Source organism: Macaca nemestrina, chromosome 7 (genome assembly GCF_043159975.1).
Source record: "Macaca nemestrina isolate mMacNem1 chromosome 7, mMacNem.hap1, whole genome shotgun sequence".
Taxonomy (NCBI): Eukaryota; Metazoa; Chordata; class Mammalia; order Primates; family Cercopithecidae; genus Macaca; species Macaca nemestrina.
The window spans coordinates 128,409,002-128,426,884 of NC_092131.1; the positions used below are offsets into that span (position 1 = coordinate 128,409,002).

Here is a 17,883-nt window from a genome sequence, read left to right on the forward strand (position 1 = left end):
TAAAGCTTCTCAAATTGTACTGAACATTCAAGAGCTTTCAAAGGTTAAGATATACTTAGACAGATAAAGAGTCTTGCCTCTCTGGTGTCTCATGTGATACATAAACTCGTCTTGTAAAGCACCATTTATAAATCATTTAGTTTTCTGGTTTTCAAAACCATTTAAAAATGTTCATTCATACAAAGCAAAAGTTTTCCCCAGCAGACAGATATCTGAGATTATAAAAATTACATGAAAAGTAAAGTCTGTTTTTATAGATACACAGCCTATGCAGAGTTAATTCTCTTGTTCAACTTCAAGAAACAGTAGGTCTGAAGTATGCCTTAATTTGACAAATACTGAATGGTTACTATGTGTCAGTCATTGCTCTAGGTACTAAGGGTGCAATGGTGAACAACAAAGATGTGAATGTTTGGTGGGGGAATGGGACAAACGACATATATGGAATTATTAGTTAATAACGAATGGTGTGAAAAAAAGAAAATGAGGGGATATGATACAGAGTGTCTGGGTAGCTAATTTAGATTGAGTGGTTAGAAAAAGCTTCTCTGAGAAGATGGCATTTAGTCGAGATCTGAATAAGAAAGATCCTATCATACAAGGGGAAGGACCGTGAGGCAGGAACAAGCTCTTATCAAAGAAGAGAAATGCAGCCAGTGTTTAAGCAAAGAGATGCAAGTCAGAAGGAAGTGAGGAGGAAAAAGGGGATGAGGCTGGAAAAGTTGCAGAGGCTGGACCATTTAGGACCCCCTTTTTTTTTTTGAGATAGAATCTCACTCTGTCACCCAGATTTCCTGAAGAAGGAAATTGAGATTTTCTTTTCCTTTTCCTATTATTGTTATTGCTGAAAGGATGAGGTCTAGGCTTTGTAATCTAGCTCTAAGTCTTGCTGTCTTCCATTTCTTGAAGCACGTTTCTTTGCTTCCCTACTCATTATTAAGTTATATATGCTCATATTATAAAATGTGGCAAATCCCACTACACATGTCTAACTACCAGAGATATCTGATGTCTTTCCTTCTAGCTACTCTCTCTCTCTCTTAACTTTCTAACAATCAGAGGTGTACAATAATGGGATGAGCTGCCTTGCCAAGTAATGAGTGTTTAGTTATTGGAAGTACTTAAGAGGCATCCTGCCAGCGTGGGATGCTGTGGAAGAAATTCCTACCATCAAAGTATGGCCTGGAATGTGTGTTCAAAAAAAAAAAATCTCTTGGCTGGGCGCGGTGGCTCATGCCTGTAATCTCAGCACTTTGGGAGGCCGAGGTGGGTGGATCACGAGGTCAGGAGAGAGACTATCTTGGCTAACATGGTGAAACCCCGTCTCTACTAAAAAACACAAAACATTAGCCAGATACGGCGGCGGGCGCTGTAGTCCCAGCTACTCGGGAGGCTGAGGCAGGAGAATGGTGTGAACCCGGGAGGCGGAGCTTACAGTAAGCCAAGATCACACCACTGCACTCCAGCCTGGGCGACAGAGTGAGACTGTCTAGGTGGAAAACAAAAACAAACAAACAAAATAAATAAATCTCCTGAAGTGGTTCTCCTAACAATCTGGCTTATAAATTTATGTTCTAATCCAAACTTACACTCATTGTGGGAATCCCTTCCACAACGCCGGATTAACTGACCCTCCAACTTTGCTTCTTTGATTTTATAGACTATATCTAAGTACAGTGCTAAATCTGGGGCTGACTTAGAAAGGATTAAGAGCTTATTCTACATTTGGCTCAATCACTTTTATCTTTCATTTATGAGAAAAAGGTAAACAGACAATTTAAACTGTACATACTGACCTTCAATAAAACAACATTTTTATATTTGGGAAAGACCATCGTACTGGGGCCACTAAAATGGACCATACTGTTCATATTAGAGTAGGGTTTCCATAACACTGTCATTAACAGCAGTGCTAAACTACAGGGTTGGGTATTTGGTAGGGCAGGCATTGCAAATTAGAGGCTGGGGAGCTGAAGTATGGGAGGCAGGCAGAGGCGGAGGTGTTTCTTTCCTGCATTTAACTGACAAATTCTCATTTAATCACATCTGACCTCTAACGTGTGAGCTGGACAAAAGCTTTCTTCCAAGATACAGCAAGAGTGAGCTGCCAAAGAACAGTCCTACCAGGGACAATATATATGCCATTTCTTTATGCCTCATCTGGACTACTGTTTTTTTATTTATTTCTTTTTTTTTTTGGGGGACGGAATCTCACTCTGTCGCCCAGGCTGGAGTGCAGTGGCATAACCACAACCTCAGCTCACTGCAACCTCCGCCTCCTGGGTTCAAGTGATTCTCCTGCCTCAGCCTCCTGAGCATCTGGGATTACAGGTGCATGCCACCATGCCTGGCCTGTAACAGCTTCCTAACCCCTCTTCCCTGACTTTATACTCTTAGCCCCCAACTTATTCTTCACTGTTATCAGAGTAGTAATAGTTGACAATAAAACATGGATGTTATAGAGTACCAGTCACGTCAGATATTTCACATGTTATCTTATTTCTTAACACTGGTACTTGAGTTTTTGACAGGCTGATTCTAACCTGCACTTTCAAGTCAATCTCCACCCTGTCTCTATGCAGTGTGACTCCTGGGGAGAGCAGGCTGTTTTATTAGCATACTGCCATGCCTCTGCACATGCTGATACTGCTTCCTGGAATGTTCATTCCCTTTCTTGACATTTAGCAATCTTCTAGCATCCCTGAAGATCCGGGTTAGACGGCACCTCTTCCTGGAAGCTTTCCCTTTATCAGGTAGTTTGTTACTCACTCCTCTTGCTCCCACAGCTTGTCACATACAGCCTGCATCTTTAAAAATGTGCATGCGGGCCCTGGGCGTGGTGGCTCCTGCCTATAATCTCAGCACTTTGGGAGGCCGAGGTGGGTGGATCACCTGAGATCAGGAGATCAAGACTAGCCTGGCCAACATGGTGAAAACCCATCTCTACTAAAAACACAAAAATCAGCGGGGCATGGTGGTGGGTGCCTGTAATCCCAGCTACTCGGGAGGCTGAGGCAGGAGAATCACTTGAACCCAGGAGGCGGAGGTTGCCGTGAACCGAGATCATGCCACTGCACTCCAGCCTAGGCAACAGAGCAAGACTCCATCTCAAAAAAAACAAAAACCAAAAAAACCTAAAAAAAACATGCCATGCATGAGTGAATACATAAATGAAAGAAAGACAAAGGAGTAATTACTTTCCCCACAGCCTTAAAAATTACACGGTGGACACAATATAAATGCCACATATGCACGGAGAAGAAGAAACTCATAAACAGAGTCCTGGAACCTGGAACATAATTATTTCTGGAAGGATATACATTTGTCTGGTTCTTTTAAGGCTGATTTCATTAAAGTCTGGGCAGTTCCACTTTTGATGTAAGTAGATAGCTGGAGACTAAGACATCATTGTATTCCTACAATTAGAATATAAGTTACTAGAGGACAGGTGTTTTTCTCATATGTCTCTTTCTTCCATATGTGAAGAGACACTAAGAGTCATTCCTAGTAGGTTTCCACATCTGGTATAGGACCCACTGCTTTTTTAGGTTGAATGCGACAGTGGGAAAAGCACAACCTGAAATGAGAAGCCCTGGGTTTCGATCCTAGGACTGCCATAATTAGCGGGTGGCCTCAGGCACATTACTTCTCCACTGAGTTTCTGAATGTATTAAATGGGAATAATGGTATCTGTTCTCCCTGCTTCACTGTGTTATAAGAATCAATTGTGACTTCATGTGTGAAAGCAGCTTATACATGTTGAAGTTCTGTAAAGATGGGGGTGTCACCATCAAATTAGAAGACACCAGCTCTCAGGATGGCTAGGAGAGTGGAAGAATTTTCTAGAATTACTAAACTAAAAACATTGCAGTAAGTAGTTGTATTGCAAAAACTCAATGATTCTAAAAGCATTTGTTTGGTTTATTTTGGATAGTGGGTAATCCTACTAGAGGGTTTATTTTTGAAAGCAAAATTCTAACTCTTTTCTAGAGGCAGTAGGCAACAGGATGAACAAATTGTTTAGGAATTAATCTTAAGTTGGATAACTGGGGAAACAATTTTATTTATGGGTCCTACAACGCATGGGCTTGGAGTAATTTGGCAAACACTTAGATCTAGTAGTAAAAGAAAATAGGTTAATATGCTACAACCCACCATACATAAGCTATAAAAGACATTTCAAAAATTTAAGCAAAACTGCTTCATGTCCATAGTAAGGAAAAAACATCATGGGAAGGGCTTTACCACTCATTGGAGGTTTGTAGTCGGATCCTAGGTCTGGCAGCCGGCTTCCTTTCCCTCCAGACCCTGAGGCTAAAGGAGAAGAAATCATGTCAATAATGACCCCACACATTTGGCGTGACAGTCCACTTCATAGCTAGTGAGTGTTTTAAACAAAAAACACAATTTTTAGTCTATTCTGTCCATGAGAAAATAAAGTAGCACATAAATCATGGGAATCTATAGTCTACGTGTGGAAAGCAAACTAAGGTAGAGTTTTCTATGCAATGAGGCATCTGAAAGACTGACACCCTTGTCTCACAGCTGTGAGCTGACTGTCACTGCTGTTTAGAAGCTGGGACAGCAGGTGCTATTCCTTTAGCTTGGGAAACAGTTCCCAAAGGACTGCTCAGAGGACTTACAGCAAAAGTAGCTTCTCCTAGAAAAGGAACCAAGGGGACTAATTAGGTCAATGTCTACATTAAAGAACTATACTCTTCCAAGGGACCTGGCTATGTGGATACCTAGCAGGTATTAGTATTGTTTAGATTCTTTTCTCAAATTACAAAGTTGTCCTTCTGAATATAAAGTTACCCTAAGCAGGAGCAGGAAGGTAAATGGAAGTTCAAATCAGGTTCTCAGTTCCTGCTCAGTCACCTACATTCAGGAGTGAAAAAAACAGTCTTCCTCCTAGTTGCTCAAAAAGACACTGTCTCCTAATCCATCATCAGGGAACATACTAAGTGAGGCTGCTGACCTCAGGCATAGGACCACCCTAGAAGCAGGCCTCAGAAAGTGCAAATATCAGTTTTTTTAAAAATGTTTATACTTGGTCTTGAATTTTGCTCTTCACATTTATAGGAAAAGCTGCTTGAGAAAAGCAAATACAAGGACCTTTTTCCAATAAAGCTCTAAGGTTTATACCCAGAAAGCAATATCATACTTCTTCTGAAAAGAGGTCTGAAAGAATTGCAAAGTAAAAGCTGTTTTATGAAGTTAACTAAGAGGCTAATACAGCACATTGTTTAATAGACTGACTGCACTTGCATATTGCCTCCATCATATACAACTGTTTGACTTTGGGCAAGTTGTTTATTCTTTTTGGGCCTCAGTTTTCTCATTGTAACAGAGGGATAATAATGGTATCCACTTCACAAAGCTGTTGTGAGGATTAAATGGAAATTTAATCCCACAAAATATTTTTAATACTGCCTGACACATAGTAAATGTTCCATAAATGTTTACTCCTATTACAAGCATAAAAAATCTTCAGGAAAGAGTATAATCTTCCCTTTACAGAGGCAGAGAGCATGAAGCTTCAAAAAACACTTATAAATGAGAGTTATTTCTACAAATAAAGCCTTACTAGAAATGTATAAACTAGGTGTTTCTGTAAAACATTAGAGCTAATGTCAAATACTTCTATAAATTATCAGGAGATATATATATATATACACACACACATATATATATATATATAATGTATTTGATGAAATGAAAAAAATTAAAATCTGAAGTTTGTGTATGCAGTTCATCTAAGAGAATAAATCGAGTGACTAAAACAATGCCACGCTTCCAGAAGCTGAAAACCTACCAAGAGAAGGTAACAGGAGTTCTTTTGGTAGGTTTTCAGTTTCTGGAAGCGTAACACTGTTCTATGCTATGGGCATATTCTAGAATTTACTCCCAGTCCCTGGCCCTTTTTCCATTGTCCACACATATTACTTTATCTCCTTACTTCTAATGCCATCATTTCTCCCAAATGACACACACCATATATTAAGAGTCCAGTTGTTCCTCATATGCTTTTCACTATGACAAAGTCTAGCTGGTGGAGATGGCTTAGCACCTGCAAGGCTCTTCAGGTTTAAGTGTACTTAGCTGACAGACAGGCTACATTTAAGCCAAACTATCCAGAGCATTGTATTATGTACATAATTGTCAAAGAACACCATTGCTAACAAACTGGATGGTTTATATTCCTATATTTCCTAACATTGTTTCTCTTGAATGTAAACTATGAACAAGAAATTCCAAGGATGAACCGAGCACCAAAAACATCAATGAGTAAAGAATTTTAAATACCAGAGGTGTCATGCAGCTAAGAATGGCACTCTGGCTATGGAGTCAAGTGAGAAAACAATGAGCCCATTTATATTCTGTGCATATATATATTATGGGTATTTTTATATTCCTGCACTTTCACACAACAGAAAGTATGTTTGCAGTTTCTCCAACATACAGCAAAAGACTCACTGAATGCAAACACGTTTCCAAAGTGTTTTGGAAAACTCAATACTGCAAGTTCTGACTCTTCCTTGCCATTAGCCAAGATCCAAATACCCTGCATTTCTAATAACTACTCTTAAACCAATAGAGCAATCGTTAAATTTACTTTTAATGTTCATTCTCAGTATGGAAAACATACTAGCATTAGCTGACTTCCTACAGATAAAAATCACAAAGTATAGTTATCCCTCCACCATGGCAATTACAGTGGAAAGACAACTGACAGATGGTTTCAAGAATGGTGACATGGAGGCCCCTGTTTCCTAAGTCCGCATTTCAATTATTACTATTATTTTATTTACTTTTTTTGAGACAGGGTCTCACTCTGTTGCCTAGTGCAGTGGTGTGATCATGACTCACTGCAGCCTCTACCTCCCAGGCTCAGACAATCCTCCCACCTCAGCCTCCGGAGTAGCTGGGACTATAAGTGCACACCACCATGCTCGGCTAACTTTTTTTTTCCTATTTTTTGTAGAGAGGGGGTCTCACTTTGTTGCCCAGGCTAGTCTTGAACTCCTGGGTTCAAATGATCCTCCCACCTTGGCCTCCCAAAGTGCTGGGATTACAGGCATGAGCCACTGTACCCGGCCTAAGTTTTCATTTCAAATAGTTTCGATCTTCTTTTAATATGATAAGACATATTTAAGGGGAGAAATGAAAAAAGAGCTCTGAATTAAGTTTATGGTAACAGAATAAACAAAGCAGTAATTTAATCACAGAGAATCATAACATTTAGTGAGGTAAATCTGTGGGTTCTTTGTGGGAAGAGGAAAATAGGGTATTCACTGAATGTGATACAACTTTCCACTTAAAGACACTAATAAAATTCTAGATGCTACAAATATGAACAATTGGTATGATCGGTCTAATTATGACTCAAATGCCTATCGTTGTTATAGAACTTAGCACAAAAGATGATCTCATCCACACTTAAGACCAATCTCCTACAGCTGCAGGACCCAGTTTATTGACTCAGTTTTCTTCTGCCTGCCTAGTTAGCTTCTACACAAATTCCCCAGCTTTTCAGAACATGGACTCAACTCTACTTTGGCCAATAAATGTGTGGCTTTTAATACATGGTGCTGATTTTTCAGGAAAAACAAAAAACAAAAAAAAGCTAATAATAGGTCATAAAAGAAAGGAAAGAAAAGAGAGGCCATCTACTCATTTACCTTGATCATTAGGCATTTTATCAGAGGAGTCCGCTAACAGGCCAAGCACAGGGGAAGAAAAAACAAGAGCAAGGATCACAAGCTTTGAAGATGGGACAGGCAGAACTTTTTAAAGGAAAAAAAATAAAACCCCCACAAACTTCCAAACAAACTGAATCTTGACTTTAGTACTAACAGAAATTAAATTCACACAGGGTTTCTATAATTCCTTAGATTCAGTCCCCAGTTAAATTTTATTAGCCTAAGCTCACTTGGTTCAATGCTTTTATCTTCATTTTCTTCTCTAGGGTTTTATTTAAAAGGCCCTTTTTAGTCTCTTTTTCTCTATAAGGTCCACAAATAAGTCTTTCAGGTTAACAGCCTGCATGAGTTGAACCATCCATCACAAGAACACACTATTATTTCTCTATATGGGAACCAAAAGAATCACATCTGATCTGATTGGTAAAAACTTTCAGATCACTGCAATTCATCTGCCCCAAATAGCCCCTGGAGCCAATGTCCTCTTTTATATGATATGTTTAGGCTGGTAACCCGGGGAACACTGATTTGGTGGTCAATGAGTAGGTGAGGAATCATTCTGGGATAAATCTTCATACCATGGCTCACAAGCTCATCATTAAGACTTCATATGTTATCCACAGACTCTATATGCTCAAGTGATAGTGTCAGCATAGCCCCACTAAAGAGACACACAACAAAACCCTCAGCCTGGGGAGCATTACCTTTAGGTGTTCTGAATTGGACAGCTTCAGACATGGGTCCCATGCCCTTTGAGTTCCGTGCCTGGATTTTGAAGTAGTATGGTGTGTCAAGAGTTAACTCTTGTATCTGGTGAGTCAGTCTGTTTCCCACAACAGGCTCTATAACCCAGTCATGTATCTCTGCATTCACATCTGTACTGTAATATATGATGTAACCTGTCCAAAGGAGTTAATGGGAAAAGAAGTATCATTCCTGCTTTTCCTTTTGCATTCAGTAAATCAATAAGCACCTATTATATCAAATGCATATTATAGCATAATATTTGAATAGTAAACCCTCAAGGGTCTACAATTAAAATAATGCAGTTTTGAAAACCAGGAATTGCCTGACAGGCTGTTTTAGCTCTCACCAATGTGATCTCCTAGGAACTCCTCGGCAGAGTCACAATGAACTGTCACCTGATACTTCCACCAGGTGGCACTTAATCCCCACATTGAGAAGGGAAACGTCACAACCATGAGTCTATCTTACCCACAGCAAAAGGGCACTGCGCTGTTGCTGGTTTTAAAAGACAAAGTAAAATGTGATCCAAGTCAAGTCATGATTCATTCTTTCACAAAAGAGGCAAAGTCAAAACCTAAAAAATGACATAAAGACCAGGGTGTACAGAAAGAGATTCCTACTGAAAGCAAGAAGCAGGGCAGTGCTAAGAAACACTTTCCATTTCCTTAGGCCACCTATTCATACAAAGGAACTTTAGGGCACACCCCAGTTCCTCAGCACACACCTACATGGGGCAGAGGCACCAAAGGAAGTAGGAGCAGCTGAACCCCATCAGGCTTCCCTCCCTGATAAGGCTGAGGAAAGCAGAGTGTCCCCTCTAATGTGGAAGGCTTTCCTCTGCAAGTACAAGGAAAAAATTCCAGGTCCCTACAAAGGCCTAGGCCAGTTCACACTTTTAACTCTAATTATAAGAGCACAGGTACTTGAAGTAGCAGGTCTTGGGGGGTGGGGAAAAGGAATTCAATATCTAATTTTTTTTTTTTTTTTGTGGCTTCAGGGTATAAGAGCAGAATCTCTGTTTATTGGGTATTACTCTATAGAACCAGGGAGGGGATATATAATTCTGAAGCTGTCCATCTAGGCAGAGACAGAGAAGAACAGCTTTCCTGAGGAAAATAAATGTCTACGAAGTCCCACTATAGCCAAAGGCTGTCTTGTGCCTCCCATCCCCAACTGCAGTCAGAACCACCAACATGCGACCCATTTTATGCCGCTATGGGTAACCAGCACGGCCTCGCTCCAATTTCAAGGACCATCGTGACTCACACCTTCCCATAAAATGACCAAGCCAGCTTTCAGACTCCTGCTTCTTCCAGCAACACTGTACTCTCCTGGAATACTCCTGTCAGGCAGGAAGAGGGCACAAAGAAATGCACACTGGATTGCATCTTACCTGTAATTTTGCCATTGGCTTCGGAGGGAGGCTGCCAATTCACAATTATGGTCTTAGGTTTCCCCTCTTTACTCACAACAGTCACATCCTTGGGTGGAGAAGTTGGAACTACAAAATAACAATATTTTTAATAATTTCTGTCCATTTCAAATTAGTTCACTATTTCTTCAACCTTTTCCACTTGTAAGGCATAATAAAGGGCACAAGGCAATAAAGATAAAGCTTCCGGCTTCAAAGAAATCAGTCTATCAAAAGTTGCAATAAAAAGAATATGCAGAGTACCAAAGAGGAAACACCATACTATGAAGATACAGAATTGGCATCTTGGCTGGGAGTCAGGGATAAACAGGATAATTAGGTGGGAAGTCAAGTGGCATCTGTACCAAGTACCTACTGTATACCAGGTAACGTACACACAGTATCTCACTTCATATTTGTAGAAAATCTGAAAGGCAGTTATCACTATCTCTGCTTTATGGATCAGGACACCAAAAAATTAGAGAAGTTATGTAATTTGTTCAAGATGACTTTTTCCCTGTCACAATGGATTATTTTGTCAGAATATTTTAAATTGTATAACAGTTTTCTCTCTCATTTATAGTTGGCTCTCCAAACCAAATATAACTTTTTTTTTTTTGAGATGGAGTCTTGCTCTGTCATTCAGGCTGGAGTGCAGAGGCACAATCTTGGCTCACTGCAACCTTCACCTCCTGGGTTCGAGTGATTCTTGTGCCTCAGCCTACCAAGTAGTTGGGATTACAGGTGCGCACCACCACATCCGGCTAATTTTTGTATTTTTAGTAGAGATGGGGTTTCGCCATGTTAGCCAGGCTGGTCTCGAACTCTTGGCCTCAGGTGATCTGCCCGCCACGGCCTCCCACAGCACTGGGATTACAGGTGCAAGCCACCACTCCCGGCCCCAAATATAACTTTTAAAAGCCCTATTTCTTCAAAGAATAGATGATTTACAGATATTTTTCATTATGAGTTTATTCTGCAAACATACTGCCAACTATTGAGGTTACAGTTCTAAAATGAAGCCATTTGCTTATACAACAGGACAATATGTTTCTTGTGTTTCCATGTGATAGCTGAAAACTTTTAACATACTAGTAGGAAAATGAGCAAAGTAAGTACATCCTTAAATTTACTCAACTCTTCCTAAAATACTAGAATTCTCCTAGTATAAAATGTAAGGAAGCCTGGTGAAATGCAAATATCCTAAGGGAAAACACAATCTCAGTTGTTAGCTAATGGGTTGGGAGTGAAGTAAAAACATTTTCTTAAAATGGTTGGCAAAGAAAGCAAACTCAAGGTCTGTTTAAACTTTGATGCACTGTATTTCTAACTCTTCAAATCCAACCCTTTTCTCTGTACGAAGTCCAAAGAACTGTGCAGAAGACAAAAAGACACTGAGGCCAAGCCCAGTTTGTGGATTTATAACTCTATTTTTTTGTTATTTATATAGGAGAGAAAGAAATAGGAGGCCAAACTAGACAGAGATTTGAAATGGTTATGCATATCCCTAGACTAGGAAAGCCCAGGGGGTAGCAGAAAGGCATGTCTAGAAGTCAGCAAAAACCAAACAGACTCTCAAACCCAGATAGCCTGTTCTCTCTTTAATTTGCTTAGTCATCTTTTTTCTCTCGTCTCCACTTACAAAGACCTTCAGGATTATTACAGTGGAAGATTTTATAAGACACTAATTTGCTTGCAAGCAAACTGCAGAGGCAGCTTTGGGGTCACCTAGCAAAGTGTTCAGGCTCCAAGCAAGCATGGCATTGGAACTGTTTGGTCAAGGGCAGGTCACTTCATCTTATCTATCTCAGTTTACCAGTAAAGCAGGATTAATGGCAATAATCCCTTACATCTACCCAGTGCTTTGTAATTTATCTGTTTTCCCTGTAGAATCCTGTTATTTGCTAATGTTCTTGCTCAGTAATTAAAAAAAAATAACTCATCAGCTGAAATAGCAAACACTGAATTCCAAATGTAGTTGCTCACCGTGTTTTGTAAATATGTCAATTCATGCACTCAATTCTTTCCTTGGGAAGTAAAAGCAGCCATGTGACATGGCTTCCGACAACATACCTAATTCAAAGGTGGTCCCATGCGCTGTCATACTCCATGTGCTTGATCTTCGACCTTTGGTCACCATCACAGAGAATTCATAGAGTGTATTCGGTTTTAAACCAGTCACCAAATAACTCAAAGTGGTTGCATTTGCATTCTGAAAAAAACATGAATTGAGAACTTTAAAATTAGAAAACATCAATGATTAGCTTTTTTTGGCCAAGGCAAATGTGTCAGTACCTTGTACTTGGTGTTTGCTGGGATGTTGGTTTTCCATCGGACGGTGTAGTATCGGGAGTCTGTAATCTTCTGGTGCTTGGGCAGTGAGTTGTCTGCCCACGTAATCCTTATGGTGTCATGACTCAGAATGGAAGCCTGAACTCCCACTGGTGGCATCATGGGAGTGGGATCTGGCACTGGAGTGTATGGAGCATTAATAACAAATAAATCAACTTCAGAAGTGTCTGAGCAGAAAATAATTTAAAAAGGGAAGTGGCATTTTAATGTAAACAAAAATAAAATAAAAGGGAAATGCAGGGTAATATAATGGAATGAAAAGGTGAGAAATGGAGAAAAAAGAAAGAAAATTCGGAGTTAATAGATAACCACCATTCATTTAAAAGACTATTTCCACTTGTGTTCTTTCAGGAAAAAAATTACAGAAAAATGTTAAGAGAAGCAGTAATAAACTATATTCTCTACTGCATTCTATAGGCATATTAAAATGTTATAATCCAGTGATTATATTAATGTATTCATGCTTGAATTTTCTTAAAATAACTTGAAAATTCTACCTCCTGTTCAAAAAGGCTCATGAGGCTGGATGTGGCAGCTCATGCCTGTAATCCCAGCACTTTGGGAGGCTGAGGCGGGCAGATCACCTGAGGTCCGGAGTTCAAGACCAGCCTAGCCAACATGGTAAAACCCTGTCTCTATTAAAAATACAAAAATTAGCCGGGCATGGTGGTGGGTGCCTGGAGTCCCAGCTACTCGGGAGGCTGAGGCACAAGAATCGCTTGAATCTGGGAGGTGGGGAGGTTGCAGTGAGCTGAGATTGTGTCAGTGTACTCCATTCTGGGTGACAGAGCAAGACTCTGTCTCAAAAAACAAACAAACAAACAAACAAACAAACAAACAAACAAACCCCCCCAAAACCAAAAAGGCTCACGAAGACAAAAACTGCTTTTAAAATCAGGGGTACAATTTCTAAACAAGCAATACAAAGCTCATGGTTTGAGATTTCAGTGAATGTGGCTGAATTTTTGGGACAAGAGTTATCTGTGCATATCACTATTCATGTAAGGGTCCAACTCTCAAAACCTGAGTCTTGAATATCAGCCATGGGTATTGAGGGTATCTGATATCCACAAAGGGTCAAGTTCAGACCTCCTGATGTCCTGGGTCTAAAGACAGTACAGTGACATAGCTGACACCATGCTGGACTATCTAATATCGTTTCTTCCATAGTCAGAGAACAACCCAGGGATGAATCCCCATCAGTTAAGGGAAATGCCATGGTTATCACAGTTCCAAGTAACAAACTTCACAAACTTTAGAAATCAGAGTACTATACAGTACTTATTTGATGGAAAGTCTATCCTCATGGAGCTGTCCTGTGCCATATACAACAGACACCTTCTCTGAGGCCAGAATGAGCACAAAAGCACCACGCACCACGCACCCAGGGCAATACAGCAGAGTCCATATGGGCTTTCCCAATTCATGCTTAGGTTTTCTAAGTATACACATACTGATTTAAGTTCACAGTTTACAATGGGTTTCTCACATAGCCATGGTGACTAGCCCTTATTACTCAAAATGTGGAATGGCATAGACCCTGTTTATGAATAACTGCTAAGCTAAAGTAATAGTCTCCATTTGTGTATTTCCTGCACAATGAGGACTAAAAATAACAGAGGAGCACCATACATTATATAACCAAGAGCTTTGTTCAAAGTTTGGCAGGACACATACTAATTAGTTACAGAAAATGCACCTTCGAGTATAGAAGTCATTAGAATTCCTGGAGAAATTATTTTTCTTATATGTAGCAACCCTTAGAAAACATATCTAGATGCCACATAAAAGAAAGTAATTTCAAACTTGTTTTTTATTATTAAAGCCTGATTTTAGAAAGTAGCAGACCACTTATTTAAATATTATTTTTCACTGAATTTTTTTCTCCTTTTTGTAATACTAAAGCTATTTCTAAAAGAAATTATAAACTGTAAGCATATAGAAGACAGAACAGAACTACCAAACACATAGTAGTCTTAAATAGAAGCTTAAAAAAAAGGACAGAGATTATTAGACCCCCTGATGTGATGGGTCCAATGGCAGTACAGTGACATAGCTTACACCCAAATAAAGCAAAAGGAACTCAAGAGTGTACTCTTCCTTCAGGAAAGGTAAGCCTTCCTTAAGAATGTTACCAAATCTGTACAATTATGCTACGTATCCAGCAGGCATCACTGGACAAGGCAGAATCAAAATTTGGGGAAATAAATGAAAAAGAACATTTCCAAAAATGAATTCTTTGGTTTCCAGTGCCTTTTAAAAAATTTATAACTCTAACATATTTACTTTAATAAACTTTCTCTTTCAGATCTAAATTAGATGTCACATATATCTATAGAAAAATTTACATGACATGTATATTACTTTATTTTAGAGATGTATTTTTTTGTTTGTTTTGTTTTTTGAGACAGAGTCTCGCTCTGTCGCCTAGGCTGGAGTGCAGTGGCATGATCTCGGCTCACTGCAAGCTCCGCCTCCCGGGTTCACGCCATTCTCCTTCCTCAGCTTCCTTAGTCGCTGGGACTACAGGCGCCCACCACACACTAATTTTTTGTATTTTTAGTAGAGACGGGGTTTCAGCATGTTAGCCAGGATGGTCTCGATCTCCTGACCTCGTGATCTACCCGCCTTGGCCTCCCAAAGTGCTGGGATTACAGGCGTGAGCCACTGTGCCTGGCCTTTAGAGATATTTTAAGTAGATAATTCAAAGAAAAACAATGAATATTTGGTCTTGCTTGTAATAAATGTATAACTGATGAAATGGCTAGTACCTCTGACCTTATACTCAAGCGTATGAAAGGCACACAGAAAAATACTTTCCGAACCAACTCAGGTGGCTAGTAATGCAAATGATGTTGGGTTCACGAATCACATGCATTTATTGCCGCAGTCAGTAACATGCATTTTTTTGACTCACTTTAGTTTCAACTCACATGCCCAAAAGATGGAAAATCACTTTTAATTATCTAAAAACTCTGCTTTCCACATCCTAACAAATTAAGAACATGTGTATATATCTACACAGAATGGCTTACGTGGCAGAATTAGAATCTTCCAAAAAATGCAAAACAGGAATTAACAGAACTTTCCATGCTGAAAGCCCACTTTCCATTTGAAGTCAGCACCCGAATGTGCCATACGCTTTTTCTTCACTAACACCTACGGGATAGGCCTCATGCCAATATTCTGCCTAAGCTGTTGGGAAAAGTGCTGGAGACTAGGAAAGATAGGATTCCTTACCTGTGTGAGGCCTGGTCACAGCACTCTCGTATAGCGGGATGCCTTCACCCACATTATTAAATGCTTTCAGGGTAATCACATAGTGAGAGCTCGGATCTGAAGAAAAGGCACACACATAAAAAATGCTCACTACAGAATTTTAAAAATTCAAGGGTGGCTGTGCATAATCTTAACCACAGAAGAATTCAAGAAAGATAACTTTACAATTTTTTATGGGGGATTATTTCAGGGTGCGGGGACATGTGGAGATGGAAGCACACATAGTACAGAAAAACTGGCCGGGACCAACTTCCTGGATTTAGTCTCAGTAGAGGAGGTGGGCTGTGCTTGAATTCTCTCTTGGCCTCTCCTATGGTTTAGTGATGTTCAGGGTATGATGTAGGGCTTGGCTGAGACTGAAGAGATAAGATTTAATGTGCTGAAGCCTGCAGATGGAGCATGGAATTAAATAAACTCCTTTCATTCCCGGAAGCACAGCGATGACAACAGACAAGGTAGAGAAGTAGGAGATAAACTGTGAAGTCAGTAAGTGCTCAATGTCCTTGACTCTCCAAGTGGCCTCCAAATCCAGAAATGGCCAAACCTCATCTAGCCATCATGCCTCATGAGCCATGTCTCATGTGGCATGTGTTACTTCAAAAGCTTCAAACAGCTGCTTTTTTGGCGGCCCACCTACTCCCTGGATTGCCACTAGAGGGCAACAAATAGAGGCAGGTCTTCCTGTGTCAGGACTGACAACAAATGCAATCAGTAAGACTTACTTCTTGACTGGCAAGGAAAAAGGGTTTTGGGCAACATAATAGATAGTAATGTCATTCACTGAGATTGGGAAAAGGGGCAAGAACAATCACGATACACATGTGCAAGGCTTGATTCTAGGTCCTCTTCTATTCCCACTCTTTGCTCTCACCCTATGCACTTTCGTTCATTTCCTTAGTTTTGATTAGCATGTATGTGTCATCAATTACAAATACAGATCTCTAGTCTGGATCTTTCTTATGAGTACCAGACCTTTATGTTCAATTGTCTGTTTGGCATTTCCTCTTGGGTGTCTCAAATCTGTCCCTCCCCACCCTGCCTCCAGCTTCAGACCAGCTCCGGTGTCTCCTAGTTTAGTAAACGACACGACCACCAATCCTGCTGCTCAAGCCAGAAACCTGGGAGTTATTAAGACCTCCTTTTCCCTCATCCCCTCCAGACAAACAATCAAGTTTTATTGAATCTACTACTTGTCTTCTCCCACCACTCTTTGCCTAGTTCTCTGTGCTCCATCACTACCGGCCACTTCTCAGTTCACTGAGCACTGTGTTCTCTCCAACACGGGGCCTTCTTGCTTGCAGCTGCTCCCTATGCTGGGGACACATCCCACTCTTCCTGTTTACCTAGGTAAGCCTATTCATCTGAAAGGGCTCAGTCCACACTGGACTAACCTCTCTAGTTACAAAGCCCATTTCTTTCCTCAGCACTGTGAACAATTTCAATTATTTTTGAATTGTATTATTTCTAATAATTGTAAGCACATCTGTCTCATTCTCTGCTCTATTTCTAGCACAGTGTCTGGGATATTGTTAAGTGTTCATTAAATATTTGCTGATCAATCAGCAGGTTTGAGGAAGAATGCATTAACTTTAACTTTGGGCCAGATGGAATATGAGATATATGATGTTTATATGGATTTGAAGCTCAGGGGAGAGTTCCAGGCTGATGAATAGATGAATTGCTAACTGTATTTCTCCACCTCTCACTTGCTTCTTTAACTCAACATCATATGCATCTTAGATCTATCTAGGTCAATAATTATAGCTCAAGCTTATTTTACTTTATGCCACATTAATTTTTTTGCTACTCTGTAATATGTACTCCATTTTCTAATAAATTCTATCTGTTTACTCTCTTCTGCACATGCAGCACTCCTCTCATCTCTGTTTCAAATGCTATTTTGATTCTATCTTTTGAGCTCAGGTGTTTCTTCCCTGACTGCTCTACTGTGTCTTGCTAGCTCTCCCTTCTCTGAACAAAATTCACTTCAACTCACTTCATTGTTTCTTGTGTTTTCTTTTTGTTCTGTTAGACTGAAAGCACCTGAAAATCAAGGACCATGTCCTGTCAATACTGCAAAGGAGTTTCACGTCAGTAGCTGCATAAAGGAAACAGTATGAGGCTGGTCACTACAGGGACATTTTTTTTTTTTTCTTTTCAGACAAGGTCTTACTTTGTCACCCAGCTGGAGTACAGTAGTATAATCGACTCACTGCAGCCCTGACGTCCAGGGATCAAGCGATCCTCCCACCTCAGCCTCCCAAGTAGCTGGGACTACAGGCACATGCCACCATGACTGGCTAATTTTTTAAATTTTTTGTAGAGATGAGGTCTCAATATGTTGCCCAAGTTGGTCTTGAACTTCCGGGCTCAAGCGATCCTCCTGCCTTA

General features: G+C 40.1%; 1 protein-coding gene across 10 annotated transcripts in view; it reads right to left on the reverse strand.

Moving 5' to 3' along the window:
* LOC105463782 (neogenin 1) overlaps positions 1-17,883 on the reverse strand; it is a 258,380-nt gene that overhangs the window by 22,395 nt on the left and 218,102 nt on the right. For 5 of the 10 annotated variants that reach the window (XM_011711090.3, XM_011711085.3, XM_011711081.2 and 2 more), the window contains exons 16-22: positions 15,454-15,549; positions 12,157-12,380; positions 11,935-12,073; positions 9,844-9,951; positions 8,408-8,602; positions 7,683-7,715; positions 4,246-4,314 (exon numbers count right to left, since the gene is read on the reverse strand). In XM_011711090.3, coding sequence (XP_011709392.2) covers positions 4,246-4,314; positions 7,683-7,715; positions 8,408-8,602; positions 9,844-9,951; positions 11,935-12,073; positions 12,157-12,380; positions 15,454-15,549 — 864 coding nt within the window. The remainder of the gene's footprint in view (positions 1-4,245; positions 4,315-7,682; positions 7,716-8,407; positions 8,603-9,843; positions 9,952-11,934; positions 12,074-12,156; positions 12,381-15,453; positions 15,550-17,883) is intronic. The other 5 variants (XM_011711087.3, XM_011711082.2, XM_011711083.2 and 2 more) reach the window with 4 other exon arrangements.